The sequence below is a fragment of the Podarcis tiliguerta genome (assembly GCF_965153285.1).
Source record: "Podarcis tiliguerta genome assembly, chromosome: 2".
In the NCBI taxonomy this organism is placed as follows: domain Eukaryota; kingdom Metazoa; phylum Chordata; class Lepidosauria; order Squamata; family Lacertidae; genus Podarcis; species Podarcis tiliguerta.
Window position 1 is genome coordinate 87,443,921 of NC_139535.1, and position 19,854 is coordinate 87,463,774.

Genomic DNA, 19,854 nt, shown 5'->3' on the forward strand with positions numbered 1-19,854 from the left:
AGCAATAATGGTCTTGGGAAATAAATTCAACTGATTTCTGGGAAAGTATGTTTCAACCGGCTTCTGAGATGACTCAGATCACCAAACAAGTTCCACTTTTATTATTCAACAGGCTGGACAACGATGCAGAAAAATAGCAAAGAGCAAATCAGTGTGAGTAACCTAGGGATGAAACGATAACAATAGTTCTCAAGAGAGCCTGGCTTCCCATGGGGCACCATAGTCTTATCCCTGGTCAAGGAGGTTTCCAAAACAATATAAAAACCTGCAAAACCTCTGACCCTTGCAGAGACCCGGTACGAAGCTCTTAAATAAAGCAATATGAAGTTGTTTTGCACACAACTGAACATTCCTGTATCTAGCCACAACCAGCTCTTGGTGTTCACATGGATTTTTAAAAATAATCACTTAGGGTGTGCGTGGAAATGAATTGTCACTTGAGAGCGTGGCACAACAACTTTGGGAGAGGCACCCATCACCTTGTTAACATGCACACGGGATACTCAGGCTTGCCTTGTCAAACTGGTTTGCAGCCGGGAGTCAGCACAACCTATTGCACAGGCAGAAACTAAGAGGATTTGGGAGTTTAGTGTTGACTGTTGAGAAACACGCCTCTCTGATTGCAGCACACAGTCCTGTGCTGCAGACCATCTAGCTATTTGCTCAGTGGTACCAGGGACACTTCTGCTAAGATGCATAGCACATATGTCCCTTTCCTCTCTCTGATAAAGACTTAGTCCTCCAGCTTTCATCCACAGTTCATTCATTTTCACAGAGACTCAGCAGCACACTTGGCCTTGTGGTTTTCACCAAATATTTAGCAAGATGAGCTAGGAGATTTCCATCTCCTTTCCCACGCTGTGAAGTGTTTGACACCAGCTCTTTCAACATGTTTCTGTAAGGTTCTGTACCTTCTAGCAGGAAGGTAAACATCCCTATGTGACTTTGCTTTTAAGATACGGGGCTTTAATTTGGGTTCTACGTGCAACTTGCCTTTCCCTCATGAGGCCTAGAAACAAAGCTGAACATCTTTTATCACAATTTTTGCTATATGGAGAATTTACGTTGACAACTTTGCTGATAAACTTTGCTGAGGTGACAACTTTGCTGATAAAAAATATCAGGGTGACATAACCAGATGGTTTTCCATAATGATCTGTGCAACTAGATTTGGAACACAGGTGCAAATATTGTGCAAGAAGAAATAGGAAATGCCATGGAAGATGCTGAAACTTCAAAAATGTACCTGGCTGCTCTTGGGAACCAGAGACCAGACAGATAGGCTTAAGGCCGATCCAGCAATTCACTTATGTTCTTTAAAAAGCACAAGAAAATTTCCTTTTTGTTATCACCTTCTGCAACTGCAGTCCATACACAATTTGTTTCAGAGCAATACTAGACTACTTCCACAGTGGCTATATCAGAAAAACTCTTGTGGGGAAGGCTGGAAGAACTGAGCTTTGCTCCACAAGTTTGTTTTCTGAAAGAGCAATAATAGTGTATAGACAACTTTCCACTTATGTGGGAGTTACGTTCTGCAGATCGTGCATAAAGCCAAAATCGCATATAGTCAAAACCCACCCCCTTTTATATATTTATACTTTTTGCCAAGTGCATAAAGCTGAATGAGCACAAGTTAAATTGGTGTAAGTTGTGAGTTACCTGAACTTGTTTTTAATGGAATGAACTTTCAGATAGTTGTAATTTTAATCAGTGCTATTTCAATTTGCAGTTGATGATTAAATTATAATCAAGTAGCCTCAGGGACCCAGCAATGGTGAAGGGGGCAAGCTACTGGTCAGAGAGTGCTCCTCACTCCCACCCCTTTTGTGCTACCTCTGGAGGTCAGGTCAGTTCAGCAAGACTATGGCAGAGGTAAAGCCTCTGTGGTTTGCAGGTTTGAGAGTTAAGCTTCTAAAGCAGGGGTGACTAACCCCCGTTTCAGGGGTTTGATCACACAGACCCAACAAGCAAATATTTCTGGCCCACAAGATCCTACTAATTTTGGTGGTGGCGGCCAATTTTTTACTTTAGAAATTATTATTTAGTAGACACACCCCTGGAAGGTAATCCCCTCTGCTCAACTGAGCTCAACCTGCTAATGGGGATGCAAATCACCCTCTCATACCCATCTGATTGACTGATCAATCAGTGAGTGTGGAGCCACAATAACTCCCTCCTCAGCTGATCTGCTCAGACAAGCTGGAGGAGGAAGCTGTGTATGTCCTCTGAGCATTTGTGTGTGAGAGAATTTTAAAGAGCCTTACAATGAGACCAACATTCATTTGCATTTATTTCTAACCCATCTAACTCTAACATAGGAATGGCTAACCTGTTACCCTCCAGATGCTGCCGGACTCCAACCCCCATCAGTCAGCATGGTCAGGATGATGGGAGTTGTAGTTCAGCAACGTAAGGAGGACCACAGGTTCTTCTTCCCTGGTGTAACCCTATGCTAAGTTCAACTACAAAGTGCAGTGCTGGTGAGAACCAGCCAGGCACTACTGTCATTATGTCTCAGAGGCATCTATACACATAAATTAACATATGCAAACTTAATATAGATTTGAGTGACAGGCCAGCACCCATGCACCTAGCAATGTACCCGAGTAGACATGCAATCCTAGGCAGGTTTACAGAAATAAGCACCACTGAATTCAATGGTTTACTCCCCAGTAATTGTGTTCAGGTTTGCAGCTCGAGTCCCATTTAATTCCATGAGATTTTTGCTTCTGAGTAAGCAAGTAAAAAGCCATGCTACACAGCCCACACTTAACACGTTATGAATTTCCTGTATGAAAGGCATTTAAGTTATGCACAGGAATGAATCTACAGTGTGTAAGTCTACTCTCGCAAACTGACTTGCAGACCTGTGCTCATTTTGATGCATGTACAATATGCTGACATAAATTGGCGACTGTTTCCCAAAGTGCATGTGCACCCACCCACCACTAAATGCAGATTGGAGCGATTGTTACACAAGACAACCGGAATAGCGACTGCACTGGTTAATTTCTACAAATAAACACTTTCCCGCAACTAATTAGTTTCTGAGTAGGAGCTTCACAAAAACGAAATGCCCCTCTCAGGGGGAACTATGCCTGTTTCAGGCATTTGTGGCTCACATGGTAAAGGTAAAGGAGAGTTTGGGGTTTTTATTTTTAACCATTTTATAGTCAACTGATAAATCTGGAAAGCGATTTACAACATAGAGAAAAGGCAAGCCCCTGCTATGCCCATTTCACCAGACTGAAAACTGAGGACCAGGCGGGGGAGGGGTTCCTCCTCGGGGTCATAGAGCTGGAAGGGACCACAAGGGTCATCTAGTCCAACCCCCTACAATGCAGGAATCCTGCCTACTGCCTTGCCTGGGTGGGATCGAACCACCAAGGTATAGACTCCTACACACAGTGGGACTTTCTTCCGAGTAAACATGCACCTCCTGGAGCGCAGGTGAAACCGGAGCACGAGCTTCCCAGCTCGGCCCCCCCCCCTCCCTCCATCCCGCGATAGAGACGCCTCTACTTTCCGGGCGGGGCACTCGCTCACCTTGTAGGCTGAGGGTGGACGGCACGGACAGCTCCATGATCTTCCGAGCCCACGTCTCGGCGATGCTTCGGTTCTCTTCGGCTTCCTGGGACTCCAAGACGCGGAAAGTCTTGGCCACCCTGTGGCGGGACTCCCCGGACACCCACCAGCCCTTCTTGAAGGGGTAGCAGAAGACGGTGAAGTATGCGGCCGCCGGCTCCGGAGCGCCTTTCCTCTGAAAAGCGTAGCAGCCGATGCAGTCCGAGAGGCTGAGCGCCGTGATGGAGCCGCTGGGCTCGGACGTGTCCAGCCGGCGGAGCAGCAGCTCGGCGCTGCTGGTGAGGCTTAGGGCGCAGCTCGACTTGGGCGCCGCCGCCGGGGCCAGCGAGAAGATCCCCGAGAGCACAACTTCGGGGGAAGGCCCGCCGCTGCTGCTGCGCAAGGTCTCCCCGGAGTCCGACAAGCCTCGCTCCATCGCCGCAGCCTCATGGAGAGGGGACGACCCGGCGCGTGCGGAGGGCGCTGCTGCTGTTGCTGCTGCTGCTGCTCCGGGAGCCCGGGCGTTGCAACCCTTCGCTGCCTGGCTTATCAATGAGCGGCGGAGGGCTGGCTTCCACACGGGCGCTCGGGCGCGCTGCTCTCTGCTGCCACCCGGCGGCGACTCTGCGGAACGACACCAACTTCAAGTTCATTCATAAAAGCTCCAAACGCGCAATAATCAAAGAAAGTTGCTAAGCGAGGACATCCCCCCCCCCCCCCAAGAACTTGCCCTTCCGAGCTGCGGCTCGGGAACCTCAAGGAACCGGTCTAAGCACGTGCTTGCTCAAAACTCAGCCCCGTGGGAATTAATCCGTAACAAGCCCCACCCCTTGTGGGGTGAATCCAAGGGCCAAACTCCACGGTCAAACAATGGGGATTGCTTCCACCTGCGCTTTTCATTTCTCAAGCGGTGCCTCCATTGACAGGCACCGACTTAGCCCCATAAGAAAGCTCTGCCCACGGTAACAACCACCAGAGTTTCTTACTCGGCCACGTGAGAGGTAGTGCTCATGTCCTACAAACACTTGGGTGAATAGGGCTGGTCTCCTTTTTTCTGGATGGGCTGTTAACTTCCAGGTGGAGTATTTCCCTGACATGGAGATGCAGTGTTGAGAAAATAATAATAGATTTTTATTTGTACCCCGCTCTCCCCTACCAGAGCCAGGCTCAGGGCAGCTAACATCATAAAACTAACACAGTATACAAAGAACATACGAACATAAAAACAGGCAATCAATTAATTAAAATACATCTTAAAATTAGTTCAGAGCAAATTAAAATCTGGACAGATGGCATTCCACCGGTAAAACTGAGAGTGGTTAATATTCTCCAGGGCCAACTGTTACCTTTTTAATGCTTCTATAATGCTTGTTCTTATACAGAAAGAAAAGAATCAGACTGAACCCCGACCAAAGGCCTGGCAGAACAGCTCCATCTTGCAGGCCCTGCAGAAAGATGTCAAATCCCGCAGGGCCCCCGTCTCTTGTGAGAGAGCCTTCCACCAGGCTGGGGCCAGGGCCATTCTAATCTTCCCGGGGCCTGGGATCTTCAGGGTGTTATTATTTGCAGACCTGAAGTTTCAGTGCTGGATTTCTGCCTGCCTGGAAGCTGTTTAAGGGCAAAAGGGGGGCTCTCCCTGCTTGATCCCTTGCACAGTTAAAATGGGAGGCAAGTCCTACTGAGCTGAATGGCCCTGAGGCCCTTTGAGCAATGTGGGGGCTCCCACAGAGGCCCCACTACGTACCTGCAAAATCTCCCACCCTCTGATGGCCTGGCCTCTGTTGGCATGGCAGCGGCACAGCCATGGAAGAGGTGAAACCTTTTGCACAGAATCAGCCATGGGACAGAAAGAGCAACCTAATGCTTCACTGGGTTTGGCTCCAGATTCCTTTCCCACCTTGTGCCAAGCACAACCTATAACATTATGTCCTTACCTATCCTTGCAGCATGGCCAGGTATGGCTGAGAGCTAAGTGTCCAAAGGACACCTATGAAGGCAGTGATGTGGCAGTGCCAGACAGCAGGCTTCCCAACAGCGACATTACTGCAGATTACTGGGACAGGATGGAGCAGAGTGGAAGTGAGGTCAGGGCTGTGCAGGGGCACCAACAGGATTGGAACTCGCAGCTCCACTCCATCCCGGAAAGCAGCAGTGACATCACCGTTGGGGGAGCACAGTGTGGCACTGCCCTAGCCACCCCTGCAGAATAGCGCCAGTTTGTAAAAGGTGGCAGGCAATGATAACACTCAGAAAAAGGAAGTTAAACCCACTGAGATTAATGGGACTCAGTCCTTAGCAAACATGCCTAGAGTTGTAACCAACCATGGAGCTTTATTAGCCACGTTTATTCAGAAACTGATGTTGTCAGATGCCTACGTATAATATATGTTTCTGTGTTAGAATTTTGTAGTGTGACAAAAAAGTGATTTTTTTTCTTATGGCAACTAACTAGACTAGAGGGATAGTGTCAAGAGCCACAGGAGATGCATGCAGCTCCCCCGTGTGGTGAACCACCACACTGCAGTTTGCAGCAGGGAGTCTCCTCTACTCATGGTGCCTAATTTGGAAAAGGAAGACAAAAAGTCCACCAAATCGAATATTTTAAGTAAATTCAATTTTGGGGTGGCTGGGTGGGGGATGACAACAATTACAGCTTTTAGAAATGCATAAATCATACCAAAAGTATTTTTTCCTAAACAGGAGGCACTTGCGTGGGGAAACGAAGCTGGTAAAATGTTTGAGCATAGGTTTAAGAAAGCAAAAATAAAGATGACATGCTGGGAGGATTGGCAGTGCATTCCTACTCCCCTGCTTACACACCAGTGTTGTGATCATTAGAATTGGTGTGCCCCTCTAGACTTGGTTTGTTCTCTGGTCTTGACTACTTCTGCCCTGCTTCTCAGTTTTGTTTTCTGGGTCTGACCTGTTATTTGACTATGCATCTTGCTTTCTCCTCTAGCCCTGACTTGCTCTCCAGTTCTGGCTTTCTCTGCAATCGATTGTTCCTCCTGGTTTCTCCTTTTCTGCCTTGTGCCATGGCTTCAGTTGTCTGGCCTCTGATCAGGTAGCTATGTTAGTCTTTGCAGCAAAAAGAAGGAAGAATCTTAAAGATGAACATATCTTTTAATGACAAACTTTTGGGATTTTATTTTTGTTTTAATCCCAAATGGGACCCCAATAATTGTGGAGTATCCAAAATTTTTTGCTGCTGAAGTGGACTCTAGTGCATGAAAGTTTGCATGCTACAATAAAACTGGATTCTTGGTTAGGTAGGTACTAGATAGGTACTTTCCCCACTATTTAGCTGCATGCTAAGAAAAGCTTTACCTGTTGAATTTCTGCATATGAGGCTGCTGTTAGAAGGGGAAGAGCAGGATCACCCCCTAGACCACACCCACCAAATGAAATTGTAAACATGTTGTTTGCATCTCTTCGCTCTGGAAAGATAACTGAACTTTTCAAATGCTAACTGAGTTGCCTGTATTTTGGCTATCTGCTCCCCTTCACCTGCACTTACTTGGTTGTGTTTCTTTGATTGGTTATTAAAATCCATAGTAGATTAGTAAGAAGCCTTTTCATTGTCACTGGCCGTGAGATCATAAATTGTGAAACATTCAAGCAGTACTCTACTCTGCTTTTGCCATACAACCGTTCACAGAGGCAGACCCAACGGCAGGGCAGGTGCTAGAGGTAGCAAGATCCATAAGGGGCACATTGTCCAAACAGGGCTATCCTTTTCACTTTGCACAGTAGATGAAGATTCTATGGGGCCTCTGAAATATCTCAGTTCACATATTAAGGAGGGTTCACTGAGGGTGAATGTGCTACTGATCTTGCACGTGAAATCTGCCACATTATAAATAACATGGTCCATCTGCTTCTTCTGTTAGGCAAGCTACCAGTACTTTAAATTTCCTGCACCCACACATTGAGAACATGGTGACCACACTCCTTGTACTAATTAATCTGCGAAGAATCTTAATAGGTCCTTTTACTGGGTGTGCTTGTGTTTGCTTTCCCAATAGCTATACAGTATGATGTTGACATATATTTGTATGATAGCTAATCCAGCACTACATGAACTCAATGAATGTAATAAAGACAAGCAGTTCAGAGAAGATTATAGGAACAGTAAGAAGAAAATCAATGGGAATAGTTCTACCATTGGTTGTGTTTTAATAAAACAGTGGAAGGGAGGAATGAGCAATGCATAATTTCTGCTCCTCTATCTGATCAGATGTGCCACTTGGAACAGATTGTGCAACATGTTGGCTTTTTGAATAAGGGATAAGGCTGATCTCTAAGGAGTCTTAAACCAGGATTTATAAACTCTCATAAAACCCCTTGAATGCACGTGTTTTCTTACTCAAAGGATTTACTTTACATCTTGAAATTGGATCTTGTATCAGATTTCTCTCCGGTTCTAAAGAGATTGTAGCTATTTGTTTGGCGGGGGGGCGGGGGGGGGGGAGAAGGGAAAGTCTGCTCATTTTAAATATTTTTTCCAGTCTGCCCTGTCTAGTCTTACTTCATACTAATATGTTAGATGTATATTATTGTTGTTGTTGGTATGGTGATGGTTGTTGCAGCTAAGGGAATTACCTCTTTTCTGTCCTATATGCTAGAAACAGTTTGAAACCAGCTTAGGTTTCAGGCCTGCATTCCAGGGATGGGGGAAACCCATGGCCTTCTTAATGTTGTTGAACACCAACTCCCATCAGCTTCAAGCAGCATGGCCAATGGCCAAGGATGATAAGAAGAGTTGTAATCCAGAACATCTGGAGGGAGCCATTTTGTCTATCCCTGATTTTTAGGCTGTGAAACCGTGTTCTTACTTAAAAGATATCTGGCCTAATGTGTCCAGCGAGAAAATATCCACATATCGGTGCCACTGCTATGATCTGTGGGAGAGCAGCTTTTGAAAAAACTTGAATACATTTCAACTAGGTGGCATGACATTTCAGAGCCTATTTTTGCTCTTCCGAAGCCACTAATTGTCAGGTAAAGCTTTGGGTCAATTGCTGCTATTTGTGGATGTTTTCCGTCCCACATAGAAATGACATAAGCTTGGCTTCCCTTTATACACACAGCATTGGCAAACATTGCCCAGGAAGGATTGCATGCATCCCTGTTTAAAAATAATATACTGTGGCAAAACTTTATTCTATGGCTGGCCTCATGGCACAGCATATAATGCCACACACCAATTCACTGAGGAACATTTCACAAATTGAATTTTGTGGACAGCATTACAGGGGGTGAGAGGTTAGCTAGAAGAACCAAACTTTGGTCATGACTTATGACGACCCTTTCTTCCTTATTGCTGTTTGAAGCCTGACACCTCACTTACTCATGTTTCTCTGTCACATAAATTAGCTGTCTGCCACTTAGCTGACACCTTTCCAAATCTCCCCTGAGTTAAGTACGGTAAGATAGTTTTATCCTTCCCCTTGATTGCCCAGCTAATGTGTCACCCTGTAACCACAAGAAGTGATAGCCTGAAACATTTTGCTCCAAAATAATCATATTTTCTTTCCCTCTCCGGTTCTGGTTTCACTATAATTGGGGTGAAATTGCCCAGTGAGTTCCTTCCCTGGAGAGGAGAAAGCTCAGAACATTGGCTCTGGGAGGAATACTTAAATATGCTTATGGGAAGGAGAGAAACCCCTCCCTCCTCACCCTGATTTCTCCTTTGTTTGCTGAAGTTACCAGGGCCAGAGACCATTGTGCCAGCAGCAGTTTTTCTTCTAAAGATGGCCTAGGATTGAATTCATATAATCTGAAATCAGACTCCATACTCGACAGCTAGATCATCAAGCTAAGTGTGTGTGTGAAGTTGGCTGTGGCTTTTTGAACCTTTCTGTTTTATTGTTCTTTCCCTATCTTTGAAAGTGTGCAAACTCTTGCCTTCCCTGACAAACCTACTTATATTTTTATGTTGCAGACCAGGTCTTGTTGCACTACAACGCCCATAAGTTTTGCCTGCTTTTTCTTTTGCTCAGATTGGGGCATTTTCCTGAGTTTGTTGTTTGGCTGTTTGGGAAGAGTGTTTTGGAGAGAGGTTCTGAGCATTGTCAGCTTTTCTTCTGTGAAATTGGTATTTTGTGGCATCAGTGACAGTCCCCCTAGGTTTCCAAACGTGCTCCTGGGCCCAAAAAAGTTGGGGACCCCTGACCTTTGGGGTTAATTTTATACTCAAGTTCTAACCACTCACTCTGCCACTTGGCCACTACTCAGCATTTTTGAATCCTCCTTAGTTAACAAAGGGTTCCCTGTTGTGTGTGGGGATAAAGGTAAAGGTAAAGGGACCCCTGACCATTAGGTCCAGTCGTGACCGACTCTGGGTTTGCAAGGGAGCCGGCGTACAGCTTCCGGGTCATGTGGCCAGCATGACTAAGCTGCTTCTGGCGAACTAGAGCAGTGCAAGCAAACGTTGTTTATCTTCCCGCCGGAGCGGTACCTATTTATCTACTTGCACTTTGACGTGCTTTCAAACTGCTAGGTTGGCAGGAGCAGGGACCGAGCAACTGGAGCTCACCCCATCACGGGGATTCGAACCGCCGACCTTCTGATCGGCAAGTCCTAGGCTCTGTGGTTTAACCCACAGTGCCACCCGCGTCCCAACAAGTATTTAGAGGTCCCATGGAAGAGTTTCTTCTGTTAAAAAAGAAGTAACCCTGTAACAAGTGGTGGTGGTGATTTTCAGTGTTTTATGACCTAAAGAGAGAGTCCTGGGGAGAATTTTGTGTCCACAAGCAACCCCAACGTTACACACTGAGCACTCCACAATCCTACACAGGACTGTAGGTATGTGAGTGTACTGGGGAATAGCCGTAAATCATGTAATACTCTCAATTACTGTGTTGCAAGGAGCTTTCACAAAGTAATTAGTGCACTTCAGTACACAATGCTCTCACAGCATGCTAGGGATGTGGGTCATGCAGTGGGCATGATACAATCCTGGCTACACCATTTCATTTATTAAATATGGAGTTGGAAATCATCTCATTAGGTATAACTTGCAACAGCTCATCATTATCCTACACAACAGTGAGTTAAGCAACACTATGCATTAACCATTATAAATTACTCATTTGTTCTCAAAGCATATTTGCTGCCTCCAGAAACCTTCTATTCTCTTGCCAGCACCATTACCAGTTGTTTTGGTTTTTTTATGAAACTGAAGATAGGACTGATTGGAATGAGTTCAGGTGCACAAATCTGCCTTTAAACCCCTTCCCTGCTGAACAAATTCTGCCCATAAACAACATTGCTTTCTGCCAAAGCAAGGAATTGGTGCATTTTGCTTAAGACATGAGACTTGGACGGGGGGGGGGGGCACACCAGACTTTCTTTTTAAACTCAAGTAAGCCATTCAACCAATACTGTATCTGTTATTAGGAGATTCATCATACCAATGATGGTTCAGAGTGCATTACTGCTCATTTGTTCCCCCATCATGTTTTCTTTTTATCTATTAAAAAAAGAATCTCAAGTTCTTCTCCAAAGGCCCTGTTTCTGAAGCAATACTGGTTCCGATGAATGAAAGGGCTACAAGGTCTAACTCAGATCCTGAGATATGTGCCATTCATAGTTTTCTTTTCCCTCTTCCCTCTTTCTGCCTCAGAGGAGGCTGCTTAATCTCTCACATGGCCCAGCAATTCTGCACAACTCCTTCTCCTCTCCTCCTTCTCCCTCCCTTTTCTCCTCCTGCCCCTGGTGACAAATCTTGGTTCATGTTTATGACTCATGTTTGTTATTGTCCAGCCAGGGGCAAGATTCTCAGGGACAGCAGATTATGCAATCATATTAAGTGAGCCGGCTGGGCAGAGCTGTGACACACTAGAAGAACAAGGCCAGGACATGCCATTCTTCAGCTGAAGATTGCGGTTGTTTTCACAAAAGAGGCTGAAATTTGTTTTTTGCTTTTCCACATCTCCAGTTCAAATGCAAAACCTTTGTTGGCTCAAATGTGCATTTGGTTTAAAACTTCTCTGTCTTGCTTCCTACCCCATGTTAAATACTCTCACAAAAATGCATTTACTTTACATTATTTACATTACAGTGGTACCTCGGATTACATATGCTTCAGGTAACAGATGCCGCTAACCCAGAAATATTACCTTAGGTTAAGAACTTTGCTTCAGGATAAGAACAGAAATCGTGCTCCAACAGCGTGGCGGCAGCGGGAGGCCCCATTAGCTAAAGTGGTGCTTCAGGTTAAGAACAGTTTCAGGTTAAGAACAGACCTCTGGAACGAATTAAGTACTTAACCCGAGGTACCACTGTAAACGCGGGTGGCGCTGTGGGTAAAAGCCTCAACGCCTAGGGCTTGATGATCGAAAGGTCGGCGGTTCGAATCCCCGCGGCGGGGTGCGCTCCCGTTGCTCGGTCCCAGCGCCTGCCAACCTAGCAGTTCGAAAGCATGTCAAAATGCAAGTAGATAAATAGGGACCGCTTACTGGCAGGAAGGTAAACGGCGTTTCCGTGTGCTGCGCTGGCTCGCCAGATGCGGCTTTGTCACGCTGGCCACGTGACCCGGAAGTGTCTCCGGACAGCGCTGGCCCCCGGCCTCTTAAGTGAGATGGGCGGCACAACCCTAGAGTCTGTCAAGACCGGCCCGTATGGGCTGGGGTACCTTTACCTTTTACCACTGTAAAACAATTTCTTAGCAGCACTTGTGAAAGCACCCACAGTGTAAGTGGCCTAGGTTAAAGGTATCAGTTACTTTAGAGTGTAAGGAAAGTGAATGACAACTGCATGGCACAGTCTATAAGAGGTTCTGGATTGCTATGTCTCTTGAACCAAGGAGCAAGCCTAGCATGATGAACTGATAGTTGAGAGATAATTGCAGGATCATGTGACTGAAGGACAGGGCTTTTTTTCAGCCTGAACCCGCTGGAACTTAGTTCCGGCACCTCTCAGGTGGGCACCAGTGCCATTCTAAGAGAACAAGGGAGGCATTCGTGGTGAGTTCTGGCACCTCTTCTCCTAGAAAAATAACAGTGCTGAAGGAAGAAGAAGAAGAAGCAGTATCTCCAGGTAAACTAATCTCTTCCCAGGTAGTCCAATTTCTCTGTAAACATCATAGAGATGCTTGCTCTCCCATCATCCTTTTGACAAATGTGTATTATTATCATATGTCTTAAGGGAATGTGACTGTCAAACAGGAATGTTCTTTTGTCCTTGAAGACAAAGGAATTTGATTCATCCTTCAATTGGAATAAGGCAAGGCCAATTGAACACACAACCTGAATCACCACATGAGGGAGTTTATTCAGCTTGTGTTGCCATCAGGCTACTGATGACACACAACTCTACTTTTCTACAGATCAAGCAGGAGTACAGAGGTGGATTCAGGGGAGCACAACCGGCTTGGAATTGCACTGGGCTTGGAGTCTTGGGGGTGCCACAACTCAGATTTACAATGGAGCACAAGAAGCAGGGGGCAACAAACTTTGGCATTGCACAGAGCGCTGAAATTTGAGACCCTAGGGTTCTCCACTGCAGGAGTAGCAGTGGATCTGTTGCAATTGTACCTGGCCTAAGCAATGGCTGAATAAGAGCCAACAGACTGGAGCTCAATCCAGGATGTTAGTGGGTAGTTCTTCTGTTCAGATGAATGGAATGCATCCTGCTTTGTAAAGTCTCTCTTGATATTGCCTTACTAGGAAATTGCCTTACTAGGCTCTTGCCTTACTAGGAAATGCACTGAGCATTTTACAATTTGGTTGCCTTTCTTTCTTTCCTTATTTTTAAAGTAAAATTTTGGGGACAAGGGCTGTGGGAAGAAGCCCACAAGCTGGACCAGAATCCAACAGCACTTCTGATTCCCCCAACATTGGAAGTAGAATGTAGTCATCATGGCTAGTACCTATTGATCGCTTATCGCAATGGGATACCTGAGGGCAGCAGGGCTAGTTTAGAGGATGCATGATGTGTGGAGGTCACACACTGCTCTGCCCTCCTCCAGATGGATATGCCAAATAGACTCTGAGGGGAATGGCTGCCAGCAGGCGGATGGGCAGGTCTTTCACTGCTATTCCCAGCATTTGCTTCCTGAGTCCATTGCCTCATTCTGCCTAATGGTAGAGTCAGCCCTTTTGAGGTCTGATGTGGAAACAGGTAAGAGGCAGGATAATTACCATACTTTTCTGTGTATAGCATGCCCTCGTGTATAAAATGCCCACTATTTGGGGAGCTATAAATTAAGAAAATGGGGGGGGGGAATGCCCAGAGTTGTTGAGGTTTTTTTAGAGGGGGGTTGCCGAAAATGACTCACCCACCTGGCTGATGCTAACACACACACACGTCGCAACAACCTCCTAACGTCTGTCCCATCGCCGACAGAAGCAGCCTATTGCCCGCCCAATTGCCACAACAACACCCAATCAACACCACCCCTTGCCGCAGACACCAATAACACGCTGCAGACCATCTCTGGCTCACGGCACCAACCAATCCCACATCCCCGCTAGGCACTACCCATGTATAAGATAATCGTCTATTTCAAACATAATTTTTCAGTAAAAAAAACCCCTAGTCTTATACACGGGAAAGTACGGTAATTGGAACTTGAGTTACATTATAAGCAAGACAAAGGAAATTGTAATATGATTTCATTGTAATATGACCCAGGAAGCCAGCTCCTGGAGAGCTGACTCAGAGGTGTGGCCAAGCTGGGGAAGGTTGTTGCTAGCTATGAAGTCTCCCAGGCCTCATCAGAAATAGCATTTGTTAATCTTTAATTCAGCTTCTAGTGGCAAACAGATGAAGACAAAATATTCCCCATTTAGTGTAAACATGAAGGCACTCTAGTAAGAGATACAGATTTCAGCTGAGAACAGCGTTTAGTTTGCTATCTATCGCTATAAAGATCTTGTTCCTAAAATGATGTCATCTTCTATGCAGAGGCTATTACTAAAATGTGAAGAAAATATCAATATTTTTGAATCTGACATTTTCTATGCTATGTGAGGAGGAAAAGCAGTATACTTAGGGAAGCATCAGAAATGGAAGAACTTATACATTCAGGGGGGGGGGAGGGAATCTGTGCCAAGTCATTTATTATACCTTGTTGGATATTGAACATAAAAGGTCTCTGACTTTTGACCTTTTTCGTTCTGATAATTTTTGCCTTTATTCCCCCATAGCTCTCTTGTACTGATCAATAGATGCATAATTGGCAGCAGTTCAGCTTTTCTCATTGCTGCACATGCACACCAGCCAAATTTCTGCAGAAAAGGTTTGTTGACCTTTTGCAGGGGCTGCCTTTTCATAACCAGTATGTTTTATCTAATATTTTGGAACCTGCCTCCAAAAGTTAAAAAACTTTGGATGGGATTCACCTAATGAGTCCTGTCAGCGGAAGCCCCAAGCAAAGACTTCCACTTGTGCAACAGGGTGTCCTGGACTGGCGAGATGCTGAGAAGTGGTGGGAGGCACCAGAGAGGGAACCCCCAAATGAATCCCCGGTGAAGGCTCAGAGCCAGGAGACTGGTGGTGGGACAATGATGCATAGTCAGAGGGAGAAGAGGGAGCAGACTGGAAGGAGGAGGTGTTGGAAGCTGAAGAGGCCACAGGGTTTAGTGAGCAGGAAGAGGCTGTGGCAGAGAGCAGTCTAGGCTCAGAGGCAGCAGCAGAGGGGGTCAAGAGGAAGAGTGGAGGCAGGCTGCAGAAGAAGCCAGGGAATCTCCCCCTCCTGATATAACCAGATCCCCTCCCAGCTGGTCTCCCAGAACACCAAGATAAATGAAGAGTTCAGAGCAAAGAGACAAGAGACAAGGAAGGAACTGGGGGAAGAGCCTTAGATAGAAGTGGGAAGGTGGGAACCTTCAGTCCTTGCAACTGCCTCAGAGGGGCAAGATCTACAGGGAAGGGTTGCTGTGACCACTAGGCCTGCACTGTTTTGGCTTATTTGAATAAAGAGTTGACTTCACTGACACCACGTGCTTTATTGCTGACCGTCCCCTGACTCCGGCTCCTGATACAGGGCTATCACCCCCTCCTTCACCTCCCCATGACCCCCCCAAAAAAAATTGGGGGGGTATCAGGAAAACTCCTAGACAGTGCATGGGAAGAGGAAAGGGGGATTGTTCCATCTTTTTAAACTGAAGTGACAGAAGTCAGTTTTGTATGTCCAAAACTGACTTCTGTCACTTCAGTTTTTTTTAGAAAAAGTATGTTTGAGAGGGCAGTGGCAAAGACTATGCTTTCAACAAAAGAAAATTCCTGAAGTGTACCTAAAGAGGCTAAAGTGATTTGTAGAGACAAATGTTGCCTTCTTTGCCATGCCCGTTCTGAAACTGCTGTGTTGGATACTAATGACCATTTGGCACCAATACACCCTATTCTTTATTTAGAAATTAAAACGAGGTGGTACAGATTCCTCTCCTTATATTATAGTCACTAGGATCCCCCCCTCCACCTCAAAACAAAAGCCCAGTGCCACCTCACATGGCAATTAGGTTTGAAAACAGACTTTCCTTGGTCCGTAATGGAAGGCTGTTTTGAACCTAACTGCCATGTACGGAGTGGGCTGGTCAGGTGAGGAGAGCAGGCCGCATGCTGGAGGTGTAGGCCCTGCAGGCTACCTCAGACCCACAGGGTGGATGTTCCCCACCCCTGCCACAAATTATTTGACACCTACTTTTCCCCTATGTGGACAAATCATCTATAAGTTGCCAAGTTAAAAGCTGGTGCCTGCAGAACCTTCTCCTTATGACTTAGGCTGCTTCTGGGGAATTAATTTTTTCCAGCTTGGACCACGAGTCAGCACCACCTAGAGGCCGCATGTGGCGGTGATACGTACCAGAAACATAAATAAAGAGCGTTACCTGCCTGTAACAGCTATTAGTGAAGAAGCAGCTCCGTGTAGCCACATGATGCCAAGCCTCGGTTACTTGGGCACTGTTTGCATAGAGTTTCTGGAATATTCTGAAAGACTGTCTGCTGGGCAGGATGCTTCTCTTTCCTCATCTCATCCTCACAACTGGGTGTGATATAAAAGGGAGGCTGAATATCCAAAATTGGATAGATTTTGAAATCATGAGCTTTAATATCAGAGTAGGGCAATGAGCAGAATGATAACCAAAGTGTATCAGGGAAGGGGGAAGGATAGCAGGGATAACTGAAATTTTCAGTCCAAACCTTAAACTTGTATCGCCGTGGGGCTTACTTCTGAAGAAATGTGCTTCGGGTTGTTCCGAAAGATTAGTCTGACTAATCTTCCTGTAGGATTTTGAGAAATGGTGGCAGGAGAAGTAGTAGGAGCACAGATTTCCTGTGGCACAGTTCCCAAAGTTGGGAGTTGTGAACTACATTCAGATGATCCTCTCTGTGTGTTTGTGGTTGAAGATGGGAGATGTCACATCCAGCACATTAAATATTCATATTGATTTTAAATTTTTTTATTGTGTCTTTTTTATTTATTATATTGTGTTTGATTGTATTGCAGTTTGAATTCTGTGCAATTAAAATTGTTGTGCATTAAAAGAAACGAAGAAATGAAATACCATTAAAAATCATGCCGCATCTAACACAGTGCATTACAATACAGTGGTACCTCAGGTTACATACGCTTCAGGTTACATATGCTTCAGGTTACACACTCCGCTAACCCAGAAATAGTGCTTTAGGTTAAGAACTTTGCTTCAGGATAAGAACAGAAATCGGGCTCCGGCGGCATGGCAGCAGCAGGAGGCCCCATTAGGTAAAGTGGTGCTTCAGGTTAAGAATAGTTTCAGGTTAAGAACAGACCTCCAGAACGAATTAAGTACTTAACCTGAGGTACCACTGTAGTGGCAAAAGCCAGGAAAAAATAATTAAGCCAAGATCCTCAGCAGTTTTCAAGTAGTAGGTAGTGGTTCGTTCAAAAGATCAAACCCAAAACGTATGAAAAGCCTTGGTTTTGCAAAATTTTTATTTCTTGTGCCATCTTCACTTCACTGGCAAGACCAAACTGTGCTGCTAATGAAATACAAGTGTTTCAGCAATGAATACACACATTTATGTCTTCACCAATTTTAAAGTGTGGTACAGAAAACTTTGTGATCAGAGCTGTATGTAAAGTGTAACGGTGGGGGTTTAAACATTTTAAATTCTATCAAATACTACTACGGTTGAGGAACAGCTTTTGCACTTTCTTCAGTTTGGCTATTTTTGCTATGATTAAATGCTCCCAAGTCATGATGTCCTGAGTAATGAAACAAAGCAGCTAATAATATCAGAAAGTTCTTGCTAGTAAATTATTTGAGATTATTACAAGGTTACTTAAGGGTTCAGGGTTTTGGACGCAGTAGGTATAGCACACTGAGCAAGACAATTATCGCTAGCCACAATGTTCCCTGCCGAATGTGGTGATTCATAAATTACTCTGTGATTAAGGGTTACAATGCTCCTTTAAGAAGCAGTAACTTTGCCTCAGCGATTCCAGTGACTGTCTCCTTTTGTGATAGTTCTCAGCAGTACTGCTTTAACCACCCCCTCCTTGTGTCAGTTTTCCAAACAAACAGCCTGAAGAAAGCATAATGAGGGTGTGATACAGTCCTCAAGACGCCATGCACAGTTGCGCACTCTTCTTCCTGTTCTCTGCAAAAATTAGGGGACTGTGTGCCAGTTATGCTGCCTTGCACAGACAAAAGAAAGTACTTCTTCACATAGCACGTAGTTAAAACTATGGAATTTACCTCTTACCACAAGAGGTAAGGGTGGACACCAACTGAGATGACTTTAAAAGAGGATTGGACACATTTGTGGAGTGTAAGAATATCAGTGGCAGCTTGCCATGATAACTATCTTCTCCCTTCATTGTTGAAAGAGGTCTGAATACCAGTTGCTGGAAACCACAAGATGCTCCTTTTGACATTCTGTCTTACCCTGCACATGGTCGAGACCTCATGTCGTTTACCTTCCAAGTTTGCCTCATGGGATCTAGGCCTCCCTTAGAACTTACCACATCCTTAGCATGCTCCCATCTTCTTATTTGGCAACAACAATCCCCTCCCGTTGCCTCTGTCTGTTTCTCTGCCTGACTTCCTTCTCTACAAAACTAATCAAGTGAGTTGTCACATTGGATCTGTATAGCCTCCATGTCTATTTTTGTGCATACTATGAATACTTATCAACCACTCTTTGTTTTGCCTGCTGCTGATTTCCCACTGGTATAAGTGCATAAAGCAAGTTCTTTGTGGAATGGTGTGGCTGCATGAGAGCTTAGGAAACACACTTCCATTAATAGCACGTGTTTACATGTGTGTTTCCACATGTATAGTGTGACCAGGAGTATGTGTTAACTTCCATTTTCTGGTTGGGATGGATACAAGGCAGACATGCTTGCAAGCATGGTGTACCTGGCACACTTACCCAGCACAGACTGGGTAGTGTTGGGGAATGTTCCTTGGGCTGAGCCAGAAGAGGTGATTAGTGGGTTCTTTCTTTCTTTCTTTCTTTCTTCCTTCCTTCCTTCCTTCCTTCCTTCCTTCCTTCCTTCCTTCCTTCTCTCTCTCTCTCTCTCTCTCTTACACACACACACACCTCTCTTCTCTCTCTCTCTGACTACCAGTTTGTTTAATGGGCCCAATTCCAAGTGCTGGTTTTGACCCCAAAAGCCTTATACAGCTTGGGACACCTACATTTAAAGGACTGTTTTCCCCTCCCGCTATAAACCTACATGTACTCTGAGATCGCTCTGAGGCTCTTCTCTGCATGCCACCTCTAAGAGAAACCCTCTAGCAAGGTGGGGCTGACAAGGAGAGAGAAATGTGGAGGCAGCACCAAACACAAAGAAATGGAACTGGGGCAAATATATATGAAATCCAACCAAATTATACAATGTACAGCAGTTGGCAGTGAAGACCTGCTGCAAGGGCATAAGAACACAAGGTCTCTCTTGATTTTGCATTACTAGGGAAATTGCTTTCTGCCCCTGAATAAGGAGTTCAACAAAAGGCACTGAGCATTTTACAGTTTGATTACATTTCTTTCTTTCCCTTTTTTTAAAAGCATAATTTTGGGGACCAGGGCTGTGGGAAGCCTACAAGCTGGACCACAGTTCAGCAGCACTTCTGATTCCCCCAACAGTGGAAGTGGAACATAGTCATGAATGATCATGTCACGGCATTTGTTTTTGACCCAGATTCCCATAGCCAGTGCTACTCTCATTATAGCAAAAGGAGCCAGATTGCAAGAGGGGAGCATGCGAGGTATTCTCTGGTTTTGGAGGGGCAGCACACTAGGTCAATCTCCTAAATGGCAGAGGGCTATTCCCCACATGGCTTCTGGTGATCT

The 19,854-nt window shown here is 45.3% G+C and overlaps 1 protein-coding gene across 5 annotated transcripts in view; it reads right to left on the reverse strand.

Annotated features, from left to right (window-relative positions):
- The window catches only part of SPHK1 (sphingosine kinase 1), a 42,619-nt gene extending 26,056 nt beyond the window's left edge, over window positions 1-16,563 (reverse strand). Inside the window, exons 1-3 of one of the 5 annotated variants that reach the window (XM_083429911.1) lie at window positions 16,408-16,563; window positions 6,491-6,645; window positions 3,550-4,191 (exon numbers count right to left, since the gene is read on the reverse strand). In XM_083429911.1, coding sequence (XP_083286037.1) covers window positions 3,550-4,191; window positions 6,491-6,509 — 661 coding nt within the window. In that variant the 5' untranslated portion in view covers window positions 6,510-6,645; window positions 16,408-16,563. Of the gene's footprint in view, window positions 1-3,549; window positions 4,192-6,490; window positions 6,646-16,403 lie in introns of all 5 variants that reach the window. The other 4 variants (XM_083429910.1, XM_083429912.1, XM_083429913.1 and 1 more) reach the window with 4 other exon arrangements.
- Between the last annotated feature and the right edge of the window lie 3,291 nt (window positions 16,564-19,854).